This window comes from Dipodomys merriami, unplaced genomic scaffold, assembly GCF_024711535.1.
Source record: "Dipodomys merriami isolate MVZ:Mamm:240054 unplaced genomic scaffold, mDipMer1.0.p SCAF_435, whole genome shotgun sequence".
Taxonomy (NCBI): Eukaryota; Metazoa; Chordata; class Mammalia; order Rodentia; family Heteromyidae; genus Dipodomys; species Dipodomys merriami.
Genome location: NW_027205993.1, coordinates 248,594 through 264,372, shown reverse-complemented (window position 1 = coordinate 264,372; position 15,779 = coordinate 248,594). Strand labels below are relative to the sequence as shown.

Genomic DNA, 15,779 nt, shown 5'->3' with positions numbered 1-15,779 from the left:
GGCTGGCTTCAAACCATGATCCTCAAATCTCAGCCTCCTGAATAGCTAAAATTATGGGAGTGAGCTGTCAGCATCTGGCTGAAAAGTCTCCCCCTCTCCCACCTTTTGCCAGTACTGGTGCTTGGACTCTGGGCCTGGGCACTATCCCTGAGCTGCTTTTGCTCAAGCTTAGTGCTCTACCACTTGAGCCATACATAGCACCACTTCCAGCCTTGTCTATGATTAATTGACAATAAGAGTCTCACAGATTTCCTGCCCAGGCTTGCTTCAAATCAAGATCCTAAGATCTCAACCTCCTGAGTAGCTAAGATTACAGGTGTGAACCACTGGCACCCGGTGAAAAATTTTCTTTTAAAACCCCAAAATGTTCCAGGTACAGCACAAACAGGTAATCCTAGCTACTCAGGAGCTAAAGTTCCCCATGAGTAGGCTATCTGTATGATGGCCTCCTTTCAAAATACAACACAAGGGCAGGGGGTCTTTTCGTGCCATGGTGGGTGATTAGCATGTTCCAGGCCCTTAGTCCAATCCTCAGCACCCCTAAAAATATACCAAGAGACTATTGAGTTACAGAGAACATAGCAGACTTCTTTAATATTGGTTTTACTTTCTGCGGTTTTTATTATTATGGTCAGCAGTAATATTAAATATTACTGCTGAAAATATTAAATATAGAATTCCAGAAATAAACAATTTGTGACTTTTAAATTTACATATTGTTGTGCACGGCTGGATGAAATTCGGTGACATCTTGCTCCGTTCTGCCTCGGATGTGATCATCCCTCTGTCTAGTGTACCTACATTATATATGTCACCTACAAGTAAGTCACACACAGTAGCCATTTTGGGTGTCAGGTCATTAGTCATGGTATCTTAGGGCATATGTAGCCCTTATTCTTCTAAGAATAGTACCAAAGCACCAGTGAGCTGGCAATTCAAGTAGGCCAAAGCAAGACAGGAAGTACTTCCTTTAAGTGAAAAGCTGAAAGTTCCTGTCAATAAGGAAAGAATCATATGATAAGGTTGTATGGTCTATGGTTAAAAAGAAATTCAATTTTTTTTACATAAATATGTATACATATTTATATATTTAATGTTTCGGACAGATCTGGAGTTTTAACTCAAGCATGCTGCTTACCACTTGAGCCATGCCTCTAGTCTACATTATTATTACTTGATACTGGGATTGAACCCTGAGCTTTGAGTATGTCAAGCATGTACTCTACAACACTCAGCTCCAGAGGGATTTTGGGTGTGTGTACGTGCATGCACATGTGCAGGCAAGCATGTGTATGCAAGCCTGTACACAGGCCTGGGTGCTGTCCCTTAGCTTTTTAGCTTGATTGGCAATCTATCACTTAAGCCACAGCTCCACTTTGGGCTTTTTATTGCTGTTAATTGGAGACAAGAATCTGGTGGCTCATGCCTGTTATCCTAGCTACTCAGTAGGCTGAGATCTGAGGATCACAGTTCAAAGCCAGAATGAGCAGGAAAGGCCATGAGACTCTTATCTCCAAAGAACAACTCAGAAAACCAGAAGTGGCGCTGTGGCTCAAGCAGTAGAGCGCTCACCTTGAGCTGATTTGCTGAGGGACAGTGCCCAGGCCCAGAGTTCAAGCCCCATGACCGACAGAAAGAAAAAAAAGAATAAAAAGAGTCTTATGGATTTACCTGCCTGGGATAGCTTTAAACAATGATCCTTAGATCTCAGTTTTCTGAATAGCTAGGATCACAGGTGTGAGCCATGGTGCCTGGTCCCAGAGTGATTTTTTTTCTGCATAATTGTGAAGAAGTAAAAAGAAACTAGTGCTAGGCCTTTAATTTTTTTTCCCTTTTTTCTAGTACTGAGATTTTAATTCAAGGCCTTGAGCTCACTCAGCTTGCTTACTTGGGTGGCACTCTACCACTTGCACAATGGCTCCAGCCTGGCTTTTTGATGGTTACTTTGGAAATGGAATCTAGCAGACTTTTCTTCCCAGGCTGGCCTTGAACCTCAGCTCTTTAGTCTTAGCCTTCTGAGTAGGATTACAGGGATGAGTGTGGGTGCCTGTGATAAAGCAAAACTGTAACACCTGGATCAGGTTCTTTGTCTCTGTGGTCTCAAAGAATGAGTCTACAGACACAGAGGGAGAAGTAAAATGACAAAGACTTATTGAAGGAAACGGTAAGTTGAACTCCTGCTAGACATGAGGGGTCCCAAGGGAGGGCACCACCTGGGGTGAATTGTATAGAGGCTAATAAGGTGTCTCCAGGAGAGGGCTTTATAACTTTGGACAGCCTAAGGTCCATATGAGTTCTCCGATCCAATCAGAGGCTCCACATAGCCTGCAGGAGCTCTCTCATAGGACTTTTAGCCCCACTGGCTGGAGGTCTGTTCCAGCACACACCTCCTCTGGGGTCTCTGGGGTCTCCTCAGTCTGTTGTTCTTGGGCAAGTCTTCCAGGGGTGATGGGCTATGACTTGATGCCCAGGGGCCTGCTTGGGCAATTGCTCAAAGCCATGGTAATATAATGTTTAGGGGGGTCTGCATATGAGACTGCTCAAGACCATGGCAAGGAATACAAAACCTCTACGGAAGCGTCCTTTGTCCTCATTACCTCATCAAGCTCCTTTTCTGCTCTCACTAGTTTTGCTACTCTACAGCAAAATCTAAAACTTAGGCCCTTGATAACTGATAGGTACTTAGTTAAGATGAAAAAAAGCCATTATATTTATGTACATATAAGGTAAGCAAGCTGAATATGGTGGTACACACTTGTAATCCTAGCATTTGGGAGGCTGAGGCAAGAGGATTGAGTTTGAAGTCAGCTTGAGCTACATGTGCAACATCCTGTTTCATAAAACCAAACCAAGCTGGTGCTGGTGGGTCATGCCTTTATAATCCTAGCTACTCAGGAGGCTGAGGTCTGTGGATTGCTTGTCCCAGGCAGGAAAGTCTGTAAGACTCTTATCTCCAATTAACCATGAAAAAAGTCAGTTGTGGAGCTGTGGTAGAGAGCTAGCTTTGAGCAAAAAAAAAGCCCAGAGACAGTGTGCAGGCCCTGAGTTCAAGTCCCAAGACTGTCACTAAAACCACCCCCAAACTCAAAGCCCAAAACACATCCAAATGAAACCAAGATATTAACATACTCAGTACTCTCCAGAGTTTCAGGCACTGGGAGAAGGGTTGATTTTATAATATAACCCTCACAGATAAGTGGGTTGACCCTACATACACTTCCAGTAAAAGAATCACCACCAAGGTTTATTTTCTCCACAGGTTCAGATCATAAGCATTCATCAAGTTCAAATAATCTAGATGACAATTTGGAGAAAATATTTGGTAAGTTTCTTTCTTCTGTGAAATCTTATTTGAAAAGTCAACTCCTTGTGGTTTGTTTCCTGCTGCTTTGAGGGGAAGGCAAGCACTTTGCCTTGTGGCTAATATTAGTTTCTGCAAAACTGAGAAATAAGCAACACATGAAAGACAAATATTGGGAGAATACCCTGCTTCACAAAAGGGGCTGGGGTAGGATTACCATCTGCATTGTGTCAGAACCCACTTCAGACCAGCTGCAAAACACCTGCCTGAACAATTCTGCTCATCAGAGATGGAGATGCCCCAAGATTGAACTTTCAAGAATGCCAGTCCAAACCAAGGAAGAGAGTCACCTGAATAGTTGCTAAAGGAGCCATTTCACTCTGCCCACAGTAATCAGGTTCAGAGGTACAAGATGCAAACTTTGCATCAGTTACTTATTTTTAAGCAATTTGGGTTTGAACTTAGAACCTCATGAATTATAGGCAAACATTCTATCAACTGAGCTATATCCTAGCTCTGCATCCATTAATGTGTGTGTGTGTGTGTGTGTGTGTGTGTGTGTGTGTGTGTGTGTGACTGTGTGTGTGTGTGACTGTGTGACTGTGTGCTGGTCCTGGGTCTTAAAGTCAGGGCCTGGGCACTGTCTTTTAGCTTTTTCACACAATGCTGGTGCTTTACCAATAGCTTTGTTTGAAAAATATGTATAATACTATATATTATGTATTTTGTTTGGTGCCTGTCTTGTGGTTTGAACTCAGGGCTTCTTGCTATCCTTAAGCTTTTGTGCTCAAGGCTAGTGCTCTACCACTTGCGCCACAGCTTCACTTCAGCTTTTTGTAAATAGGAGTCTCAGGGACTTTCTTGCCCAGGCTGTCTTTGAACTGTGAATCTCGGATCTCTGCCTTCTGAGTAGCTGGGATTATAGGTGTTAGTCACTTGTGCCCAGCTATATCAATTAATTTTTAAAGTCTTCTGGGTCTCAAGTCTCAAGGTTGGGACTTACTGATCCAATCTCTCATTTAAGATTTGAGAAAAAAATGAAGGGCCAGGATGTTAGCTTTAGCAGAGATCTTAGGCTGAAAACAAGTTAGAACTGTAGCTGTATACTGAGGAAGCTGTTCAAATTCCAGTAAAATTACTCTAGTGCTTGTGATACAGGTCTAGAGTAGATATTATGTCCACTTTTTGTCTGAGAGTTTCCTAGTGGCCAGACATGGTGGTTGACACCTGCAATCCCAGGTACCTGAGAGGAAGAGATTGGGGGGTTCTCAGTTTGAGGTTACCCTGGGCAAAAGGTTATCAAGGCCCTATCTTAGCCATCTTAAATACAACAGGTTTTGTGTACCTGTGATCTTAGCTATTAAGGAGACATTGGTAGGAGGCAAGCTCTGGGTACAAATTTGAGACCCTACCTAAAAAATAATGAATGAAAAACTAGGAGAGAGCAATAAATGAACTCTTTACTTGACCTATGTAATGGTAACTCTGCTGTACATCACCTTTATAATAGCAATAAAAATAAAAAATAATAAAAGCGAGAGGCTGAGGGTGTAACCTAAATGGTAGAGCATCTGCCTAGCAGGAATGAGGCCTTGAGTTTACACTGCAGTACCACCAGAAAGGAAGAAAGGAAAGAAGAGAGGAAGGAAGACAGGCAGAAAGAAAGAAAGGAAGAAAGAAAGAAAGAAAGAAAGAAAGAAAGAAAGAAAGAAAGAAAGAAAGAAAAGGAGAAAAGGAAGGAAGGAAGAAAAGGAAAGGAAGGAAAACAAAAGAGAAGAAGGGGGAATGGAGAGAAAGAAAGAAGAGAAAGAGGGAAGAAGGGAAGGAGAAACAAACAAGACAAAATCTCTGCTAACAGCATAGTGCCTGACTTGCCTGCTTTTATTACCCAACACCTGAAAGACCCCTGTTCCAGGAGCTGTCTGTGGCAGGAGCTCTGGGTTTGGTCCTCTTCCCCATGTGCTATCAAACTGGCCTCTGTCCACCTGCACTGACATCCTGATAGATGACTGACTGGCAGATGACATGGCTGAATGAATGCATAGACACAGCCAGCTCCTGTAGCCTACCAGAACTGCCCTCCAGTGTTACCATCTAGGAATCTGAGGATGGTCTTCTCCAGTGTGTGCACCCAGGCCCATGTGAGCAAGGGGAGTGAGGGCCTTGGAGGCAAGCATGTGTCTTGGAGTTGAGAGGATGCTATCCTTCTTAAGCCGTGCCTGTGCCATGCCACTGTTGGCCTTGGCACTTGTGAGCCCCTTATGACTTTCCAGCTTCTCTCTTGCAGCAGTATTTCCAGGGACACATAGGTCAAGGCTTTTATCTAGGGGATATGGTGAGGAGCACCTGGTCACTGTGGTAGTTCATTCTTAGCATCTGCTGCAAGCTTTTTCTACTCAAAACATGGATCCCCTTGGAAATGAGTGTGTGGAATTTGCGATGATTGTTTTCTGTGTGGGTAGCAGGTTATATTGGCTAGGTTTATTTCACAGAAGGTATCCCTGTCATTAAGTGAATGCATCTCCATTGTTGAGCTACGGGGGAGTATATTCCAAAATTTAAAAAATTAGTGAATGTTTTTATAACAAAGTACATTCTGATCTTACAGAACCAGTTGACGCTCTCTGAGGACAGTGTTTGAGTTTGTTGGGGTCTAGGCAGTACTGCAATGGTCAGGGCAATGGTCAGGGCCAGGTCCCGGCTTGCTCTGGGTCCTTCTCTTAATGGCTTGGGATGGGTACCACATACTGTTGCCAGTCAGCTACTGGTTCTCTATGGCTGCTTCAAGGACTTTCCTGATGTACAAGCATTGCTGATTTAGTATCCTTGAAAGGCTAGTTCTGTTAGGCCCTGGGAACCTATGCCCACAATACTTGCTACTCAGGAGGTTGAGATCTGAGGATCAAGGTTAGAAGCCAGCTGGGGAGAAAAGTCTGTGAAATTCTTTTTTTTTTTTTTTTTTTTTTGTCGGTCGTGGGGCTTGAACTCTGGGCCTGGGCGCTGTCCCTCAGCTCTTCAGCTCAAGGCGAGCGCTCTACCACTTGAACTACAGCGCCACTTCCGGTTTTCTGGTGGTTTATTGGAGATAGGAGTCTCACGGTCTCTCCTGCCCGGGCTGGCTTTGAACCGCAATCCTCAGATCTCAGCCTCCTGAGTAGCTAGGATTACAGGCGTGAGCCACCAGCGCCCGGCAAGTCTGTGAAATTCTTATGTGCAACTAAACACCAAAAAACTGGAAGTGGAGCTATGGCTTGAGTGGTAGAGCACCAGCCTTGAGTGAAAAAGCTAAAGGGCAGCATTCAGACCCTGACTCCAAGTCCAGGACAAGGAGAGCAGGGGGGAAGGGGGAGGGAGAAGAGAGAGAGGATGGGGCAGGGAGAGTAGTTTCAGGTATGTTTCTGTCACTAGCTGACCTGCCAAAGCTGCAGAGGCTGAGTTCTAAGTGTCAGTCGGAATTGATAGAAACACGCAGCATCTGTGGGCAGAGAGGACTTGGAATAGTAGATTCTATGATCAACTGGATCCACATCTTCCTTGAAGTCTATTCAGATAAAGGCCTATGTTCTGGCTGTCTCAGTGCAGCTGTTTCTCTTTTTGTCCCCTCTGCCTGGCCCTGTCTTTGCTGTTCTTTGTGGCTGTGTCAGTGTGTCTGGTCACACACTGACAGGGTGTCTGCCTGGCACATGTGTCGGGGTGATCTGGGATGCATATCAGCCACCAGGTCTCCTTCCTCAGAGCCCCTCAGCACCTCACCCAGCTTCCATGCAGAGAATGGGCTGAGAAAAGAGTGTGCTGTGCAAATGATACCCACTGTCACTCCACTCCATCTACTAGGGCATTATGATCTTTAGGAACTGGAGCTTGGTTCTCTATAGAGTGGCCAAGATAATCTCAATGAAGGGAATCCCCATGTTCCCTTAGTCACCATGCCGGGCAACAATGCACTTGTATGCAGTTACTGGAAAATCTGACTTGCAGTGGCTTAAACAATGAGCACTTTGTTTTTAGTCCTCAGCAAACATGCCACAGAAGGCAACTGAACCTTTGGTGCAATTTGGGATGGCTTCTCTGAAATCATCAAGGCCTTTCCAGATGCTTGTATCTATTAGTCACAAGATGGCTTCTCTAGCTCCAGAAAATATAACTGCTCTCAATGCAAAAAGAGAAGAAATAGGGAAACATAGTACTCTATTTTTCTGTCCAGAGGAACAACACTCTTCCTGGGTCTCAGGGGTCTACTGAGGACTTCTGTGTTTGTGTGGCCCTCCCCTAATTGCCAGAGAGAGAGAGTGGGAAAGGAAGTATCTTCATGTGGACTTGGCTTTCAAGGCCACATGGGTGAGAAAAACTTGGGATAGAACTGCTCAGAGGCTGTGGTGGATGCTCTATTTTTCTGTTCTATGTTAGTGACATCTTTGCCTTGTATGTCTATCTTCTTTCATATACACATATCCACTGGTGCAGGGTTCCAGTAAGTAGAGAACTAGCAAGGTTAACTAGCTAATCTGGGGATTATTGTTATAAGAAAGATGGTGATGAGACATTTTGCCTTCAGCATGAGAGTCACACTGGCACTGTATTAAATGTTTTATAGAGATCATTATACTTAATTTCCACAAAAGTCCTCTGAGCTAAATAATAGCCTCCTCATCCTAATAGTGAGGAAGCCAAAGATCAAAGAGGTGAAGTCACTTGTTAAAGATCATGTTCCTGCAAGCAACAAAGTCAAAATTTGGGTCTAGGCCATTCTACCGAAAAAAACAGGCCTCTCCTAAGAGAAGCAATAAGATCTTATAGGAACAAATAATATGCATCTTGTAGAAACAAGAAAAAGGAGCTAGGCTCTGGTGGCTGATGCCTATAATCCTAAGTACCCAAGAGGCTGAGATCTGGGGATTGACATTAGAACCCAGAACAGGAAAGCCTGTGAGACTCTTTATCCTCCAGTTAACCAACAAAAAACCAGAAGTGGAGGTATGGCTCAAGTAGTAGAGTGCCAGCCTTCTGTGAAAAATCTAAGGCGCAGCACTGAGGCCCTAAGTTCAAGCACTGGTACTAGCACCACACACACACACACACACACACACACACACACACACACACACACACACACACACACACACACACACACACACACACACACCCCACAAATAAAAATAACAATGAAAAAAAGGTTTGTTCATATGTAAGGACAGCTTGAGATAGTCTCAGGGGTGAGTCAGAATGCCATCAGGAAGAAGCAGAAAAAATATGGCACTAGATAACATGAAATTTGGCATTGATTTTCTCGTGGTACATCTCTGCTGGATAAAGTTACCTGCATAGACTGTCTAATGCAATCACAATTTTCAGTAATGGATTAGGCATTTAGAAATTTCCTTTGCGAAGACAGGGCATCTTAGAGCACAGCATTTCATTCTCATGGAGTTACCACACTTACTAACATATTCACAGAGTGCTTTAGGTTCTTAGAGGGTAAAGTATACCAGTCCTGTGGTTGCTGGTATTGACATGCCTTTGTTTGCTTCACTTGAGATGAGATTCTACTGCAGGTGTTTCCCAGTGATCCATATGACACATCAAAGTATGAAGCCAAAACAGCAGGCAGACTGATTACAAGGAGAGACACGAATGAAGGCAAGTATATGCTGTTAGTCCTGGAAGGGTCCATATTTCATAGGCCCATGCATTGTATTAAGTGTGTGATGGTTATCATTTTATCATCCTGAAATTCAGCTAGTGGTGGAGCAATACCAGAATGACATGTGGAGCAAGGAACCATCTGAAATCCTTTTAATAAATTTCCATTAACTCTGGAGTCATGTGACTATCCCTGTATTTTGGGGTGATCCCTGATGTGTAGGGTCAGGTAGGTCCTGCCATTTTGGATGCTGATTAGAGAACCAGGCACCTGATTTGGAAGTGGCTCGTCATTTCTTATAACACAAACTTTATGCTGAGGAAAAACTTTTCCCCTCCTCAGTTCTTTATAGTCCACTGCCTGTGAGGTTAGCAGTCCCTGGCCTGGGAAAGCAGAATCTCCCCACATTCCTCCTCATCACCCTCACCCTCACTTCAGCCTTTGTAAACTATTTGGCCAAGGCAACAGAGCTGATTTCTCCTTCAACACTCATATTCAAATACCAAAGCTAGAGGATGCAAACTCACTAACTAAAACAACCTTACCTCCCATTTCTATTAGCCCCAAATGATATAAATAGCAGAGAAGCTGTTTAAATTATAAAGAAATTTGGAACATAGGGTATTACTTATCAGGATAAACCAGATGTGCTGTATTACAATTACAAGACCATCGGCAGAGCCATTTTATAACTAACCAGCTTGTCAATGCATTTCAGAAGCTATTTGTTGAAGACAAAGAAATGTATTTGGCTGCATAATCTTGCTAGCTTGCTCTGTGCTGTGTGTTATTATGTTCCTTTGGATAACACAATATGGAACTCATTTTTTAGCTAAGTGCTCCCAGAATTAAGAGGATCTATTCCAAATGATTTGCCAGTGTCTTGTTAATAGAAAACGGTGCCTTTGTCATTTATTTGATCAAAGCACTTGCATTTGATGTCATTTGGCATACTCTGTACAGACCCTTCTACCAGTTTTCTTGTAGAGTTAACAGTGCCATGTGCACAAATTATTCAGTGGCTATGCATGTGGCGGTAGGAAACCACATGAACATGAGCTTTGTGTTGGAAATGAGATGCTTACAGACCCTTCTTGGATGCTCTGTGACAATCAGAATAGGTGGCTTCAGGCCAACTGCATGATGCTCCACTTAACATTCCTTGCAGAAGAATAGGCCTTAAAAAGAACACAAGATGCAGATTCTTCACAAGATTTCATTCCAACTAAGGTTTATTTCCCTCCCATAGGTCACTTCCAGACGAACAGCTTAAACAATTCTGACTTTGCATCAAGTGCAGTTAAGCGAGAGGAACATTTGGCTAAAATATTTGGTAAGTCACCTCCTACCGTGAAACCTGAAGAGTCACCTGCTTGTCCTTCATTGTCTCCCAAGTCATCTGTTCCTGTTGCCTTGAGGGGGGAGATAAACGCCTTGCTTCAGGGCTAAAATCAGATCCTGTAAATTCTGAGAAATTAGGTGAAATGGAGGAAGATAAACATATTGAGGAGCATGGCCCTGCTCCTCAAAGGGAGTAGCAGTAGCAGAAGCAGCTAGCAGCAATAGAAGCAGCAGCATGCTGGGCCATCATCTAGGAATTCCCTGGGGGACAATTAAAATGAGATGTCCCATCCTGCCCACAGCAATCAGATCCTGTGGTGCATAGGGGAGACTTTTGCACCAATAATTTTTAAAGCTCTCTGGGGATTCTTAGCTGTGCTTCATTGATGGAATCCCAAACTCTCAGTTAGTACTTGAGAAAAGCAAAGGTCCAGATGGAAGATGGTGGGGTAGGGACACTCCAGGTCTCTGTCTCTTTACCAAAACAACAGTTGAACTGGCATCCACTATGGTAAACCATTATTCTGGAACATTGAAGAACTGGTGAAATACTGGCAGTGCCCAAGGAGAGCTGAATGAAAAGCCGAGTATATTCCTGGTGAACTTCAGCATGTTATGTAGAAGTTACTATTTTCTACCCTCAAGCCCTGAAGCAGGCAACTTTGTTGGATAGAAGTCCATATCTCCTTTCCTTTGTTGAGGGAATTAAAAAAGATTCCCTACCTCCTCTTTGGAAATAGAACTAACAATTGAACTACTTTTGTATGTATGTGTGTGTCTTGGTACTGGGGCTTGAACTCAAAGCCTGTGTTCTCCCTTGATTTTTTTCCACTTAAGGCTGGCACTCTACTACTTGAGCCATGCCCCTACTCCTGGTCTTGGTGATTTTTCTGCCCTAGTAGGCTTTCAAACCTCAATTCTTAGATCTTAGGCTCCTGAGTAGCTAGGATTACAGGTGTGAGTCACAAGCATCTGACATCTAAAAAAGCTATTTTTGTTGTTGTTGGTTGTGGGGCCTGAACTCTGGGCGTGGGCTCTTCAGTTCAAGGCTAGCACTCTACCACTTGAGCCACAGCGCCACTTCCAGCTTTTTCTGCTTATGTGGTGCTAAGGAATCGAACCCAGGGCCTCATGCATGTAAGGTAAGCGCTCTACCACTGAGCCACCTTCCCAGCCCCTAACAAGCTATCTTTAAGAACAAAGAAAAGACTGTGTGGCCATATCTAAGCAGCACTCACTGTGGCTGGGGCAGTGGCCAGGTAAACTACAGATGGCTGATTTTTAAAAATAGGATTGCCTGTCTACAACAAAAGCAATTTTAACCAATTTCATGCTTACATTGTGCACAAAACTTTGAATTGATGCCTCTGTGTCTACCTGTCCACTTGGGAATACCCAACCAAGTAAATCATCGTGAGAAAAACACTCTCCTGCACTACTTACATCAGCCATGGGACAAAAAGAATGCAGCCAAGAAGAGACTAGGAACAAATGGATGGGGAGGGGGGAGAGTTCAGTGCAACAGCCCAGACATGGATGAGGAGGACACACCTCTCTCCACAGGGGTCTCCTCTGCCAGCTACTCCATCACCCACCTGCCTACCTTCCCTGTGTAAGCACCCCTCTCACCCCCATTGGCTCCTACACCCTGTAGTCCACTCTATGTCTAACCTCACAGGAGCTAATGTATTTATTTTCCTTGAGTTTTCATTTATACTGTAATATGTATCAAGTGTTGGTTAAAGAGGATGTCAGACCCCAAGAGTGTGATGCAGTAGATTGTGTGTGTGTGTGTGTGTGTGTGTGTGTGTGTGTGTGTGTGTGTGTGTGTGTGTGTGTATGCCAGTTTTGGAGCTTGAACTCAGGGCTTGGGTATTGTCCTTTAGCTCTTTTCACTTGGCACTGGTGCTCTACCACTTGAGCCACAGCTCTAGTTCTGGCCGTTTTGCTGTTTAATTGGAGATAAGAGTTTCATGGACTTTCCTGCCTGGGCTGGCTTTGAACTATGCTTCTCAGATCTTAGCTTCCTGAGTAGCTTGGACTATAGTCATGCACCACTGATACCCGGCCCTTCCTCATTCACTTTAAGAAGCCAGTATTTTCCTGATACTAAGCAGACAAACACTACAAGAAAACAACAAATGCATAACTTTAGTAAATAGATATCCAACCATCTACAACAAAATATTAGCACACTAGACCTTTTGGGATTTATTCTTGGAATAAACATACAAAAGTCTGTACGTGCAGTATACTATATTTAAAGAATGAAGAAAAACCCTATATGATTATCTTAACTGATACAAAAGAAAGCCTGTGATTAAATTAATTTTTTTTTTGCCAGTTCTGGGGCTTAAACTTTGGGCCTAGGCTCTGTCCCTGAGCTTCTTTTGCTCAAGACTAGTGTTCTACCACTTGAGTCACAACACCACTTCCAGCTTTTTCTGAATAGTTTATTGGAGATAAGAGTCTTATTGACTTTCTTGCCCAGTCTGGCTTCAAACTGCAATCCTCAGATCTCAGCCTTCTGAGTAGTTAGGATTACAGGTGTGAGCCACCAGTGCCTGGCCTTACATCTCTTCATATCCTTCGTGGGTTTTTTTTGGTTTGTTTTTTGTTTTTTGCCAGTCCTGGGGCTTGAATTCAGGGTTTGGGCACTGTCCCTGAGCTTCTTTTGCTCAAGGCTAGCACTCTACCACTTGAGCCACAGTGTCACTTCTAGTTTTTTTCTGTGTATATGGTACGGAGGAATCAAAACCCAGGGCTTCATGCATGCTAGGAAACACTCTAACACTAAGCCACATTCTCAGCCCCAGAATACCCTTCTTACAGGTTTTTAATCATGACACTCAGGATTGAAAAGAATACTTACTTATTCATGGACTGCTAGATACCTAGCAAAATATACCAGTCTTGTGTTGCTGGCATTAACATGTCTTTGTTTGTTTCATTGAGATGAGATTCTACTGCAGGTGTTTCCCAAAGATCCACACCACATGGTACACAATGAAGCCAGAACAACAGGCAGACTGATTACAAAGAAAGACATGAATGAAGGCAAGTACATATTGTTGACAGAGGAATTGCCCATATTTCTTAGGCTGCATATTAAGTTTACCATGCTATCATTTTAGCATTCTGGAAGCCAGCTGGTGGTGGAGCAATACCAGAAGGACATGTGGAGGAAAGAATTGTCTAGCATCCTTTTTATAACCTTCCATTAGCTATAGGGTTAGATGATTGTAGGGTCAGGTGTATTTGGGGGTGATCCCCTGTGTGTAGAGTTAGGTGAGCTGGGCTGATCAGGGGACAGGCACCTGATTTGCAAGTGGAGCTCATATTCCTGGGTCACGTGAACCCTGAAGTAGCAGAATAATTTTTTTCCCCATGCAATATGTTTTATATTTCCATGGGCATGAAGTAGTTTGAGAGACCCATGAATCATTTATACCGTCATCCTTGAAAAGACAATAAGAACAATAGTGACTTGCCCTGGGAACACCCACAGAAATGACAACAATGGAGAAAAAAGCAACTTCATACCATCAAGAAAGAGGAACATTAGCTGAGCACAGGTGGCTCAAGCCTGCAGTTTTAGCTACCCAGGAGGCTAGGATATGAGGATTATAGTTTGAACCTGGCCTGGGGAAGGAAAGTTTGTGAGACTCTCTTTTTTTTTTTTTTGTCGGTCGTGGGGCTTGAACTCTGGGCCTGGGCGCTGTCCCTCAGCTCTTCAGCTCAAGGCGAGCGCTCTACCACTTGAGCTACAGCGCCACTTCCGGTTTTCTGGTGGTTTATTGGAGATAGGAGTCTCATGGTCTCTCCTGCCTGGGCTGGCTTTGAACCTCGATCCTCAGATCTCAGCCTCCTGAGTAGCTAGGATTACAGGCATGAGGCACCAGTGAGTTTGTGAGACTCTTATCTCCAATTAAAAAAAAAAAAAAGATAAAAGTGGAACTGTGGCTCAAGTGGTAGAGGGCTAATCTTGAGCCCCTAAAAGCTCAGGGATAGTACCCAGGCCCTGAATTCAAGCCCCAGGACTAACACAAAACAAAACAAAAATACTCCAAAATAAGAAACAATATTGAGAAAATTAAGATATCCAGATGGTAACAGGTGATTATGATGAAATTATGTAATAGCAAGCTACTAAGAGTGAGAAACAGTCCTTGGTGGCAGCCCATTGGTATGCTGCACACAGATATGCATTCCCATGTCTTGATACATCTGCCCAAGCTCTGCTGCAATCAGCAGTCATGTGCAATCTCATCATTATATTCAAAACTCATATTTCCACATTTAAGTGGGATTCTATGTTAGCATTTAAACTTAGCTACAAGCTCATGCCTGTACTCCTAGCTACTCAGGAACCTGTGGTCTGAGGATTGTAGTTTGGAGCCAGTCCAAGCAGAAAAGTCCGTTGAGACTCTTATCTCTAATGAACCACCAAAAAGATGAAAGTGGTAGCATTTAAGAAAAAAAGCTCAGCCCTGATCAGGTTCAAGCCCTAGGAGCAGAAAAAAAAAATTAAAAAATGAAAGAAAGAGAATGAAAAAGAAACAGAATATAAAATGTAGGGGTCAAGATGCTTGTATCTATGTACTGACAAAAATCTTTCTCTTTTTCATGCATTTTATCAAAGAAATCAGTGTTGCCCAGAAGTCTCCAGAACCAGAATCTTTTCTTGACCCAATGGACAAAACGCAGAATGGTAAACACAAGCGGATAAAATTAGGATTGGGGTCAATTCATAATAGTTACTATTTTCCTCTTTCAAGTTCAGAACTAAGTTTGCAGCTGTGCCCATGGCGCCTCTGGCTGGTGGAGTCGCTCTCCTGTAGAGGATGCTTGGCCTGGCACTGCGGGTGCTTCACCTCACATTAGGGAGCATGTCAAATCCCTGGTCAGGTTGAGGGAACTGTGATACCCTGTGAAAATCGGCTTCTGTAAAGTGAGCAGACCTATGTCTGGCCTTGGCAGGCAGGTTCATGACAGGGAAAGAAACTGGCCCAGCAAGGGAATGCTGTTCCACGCAGTTACCAGATCCCTTTTCCCCGAGTGTGGGGGGTTGGGCTTGTGAGGGGCTGAACACATTCCTGAGGCGCCACCCAGAGGGATGCTGGTGGAATTGCAGCCTTCTGAGTTAGGGAAGGCTTATCTTACTTGACCTGATTTTGGTGAATGACAGAATGAGAAACTATCCCAGGAAGTATTTCTTCTTTTGTAAATTGTCATTGTTTGAGGGGGAAAAGACAGGTTCTTCCTAGGTACAAGTGTAGGCACAGGCACTGGGGTTCTCTGATCTGATTGTGCATCAGCTAGCATTAGTTCTGTAAGTGGAGCCTAGGAAGCTGCTGTGGATTTTTGTTGTTGTTGTTTTGTTTTGTTTTTGTCAGTTGTGGGTCTGGGCGCTGTCCCTCAGCTCTTCAGCTCAAGACGAGTGCTCTACCACTTGAGCCACAGCACCACTTCTGGTTTTCTGGTGGTTAATTGGAG

At 43.7% G+C, this 15,779-nt stretch overlaps 1 protein-coding gene across 6 annotated transcripts in view; it reads left to right on the top strand.

Annotated features, from left to right (window-relative positions):
- LOC138807810 (uncharacterized protein C2orf92-like) overlaps positions 1-15,779 on the top strand; it is a 35,558-nt gene that overhangs the window by 5,673 nt on the left and 14,106 nt on the right. For 2 of the 6 annotated variants that reach the window (XM_069993577.1, XM_069993576.1), the window contains exons 2-6: positions 3,260-3,322; positions 8,837-8,938; positions 10,192-10,275; positions 13,239-13,340; positions 14,926-14,994. In XM_069993577.1, coding sequence (XP_069849678.1) covers positions 3,260-3,322; positions 8,837-8,938; positions 10,192-10,275; positions 13,239-13,340; positions 14,926-14,994 — 420 coding nt within the window. Of the gene's footprint in view, positions 1-3,259; positions 3,323-8,836; positions 8,943-10,191; positions 10,276-13,238; positions 13,341-14,925; positions 14,995-15,779 lie in introns of those variants that run through there. The other 4 variants (XM_069993578.1, XM_069993579.1, XM_069993580.1 and 1 more) reach the window with 3 other exon arrangements.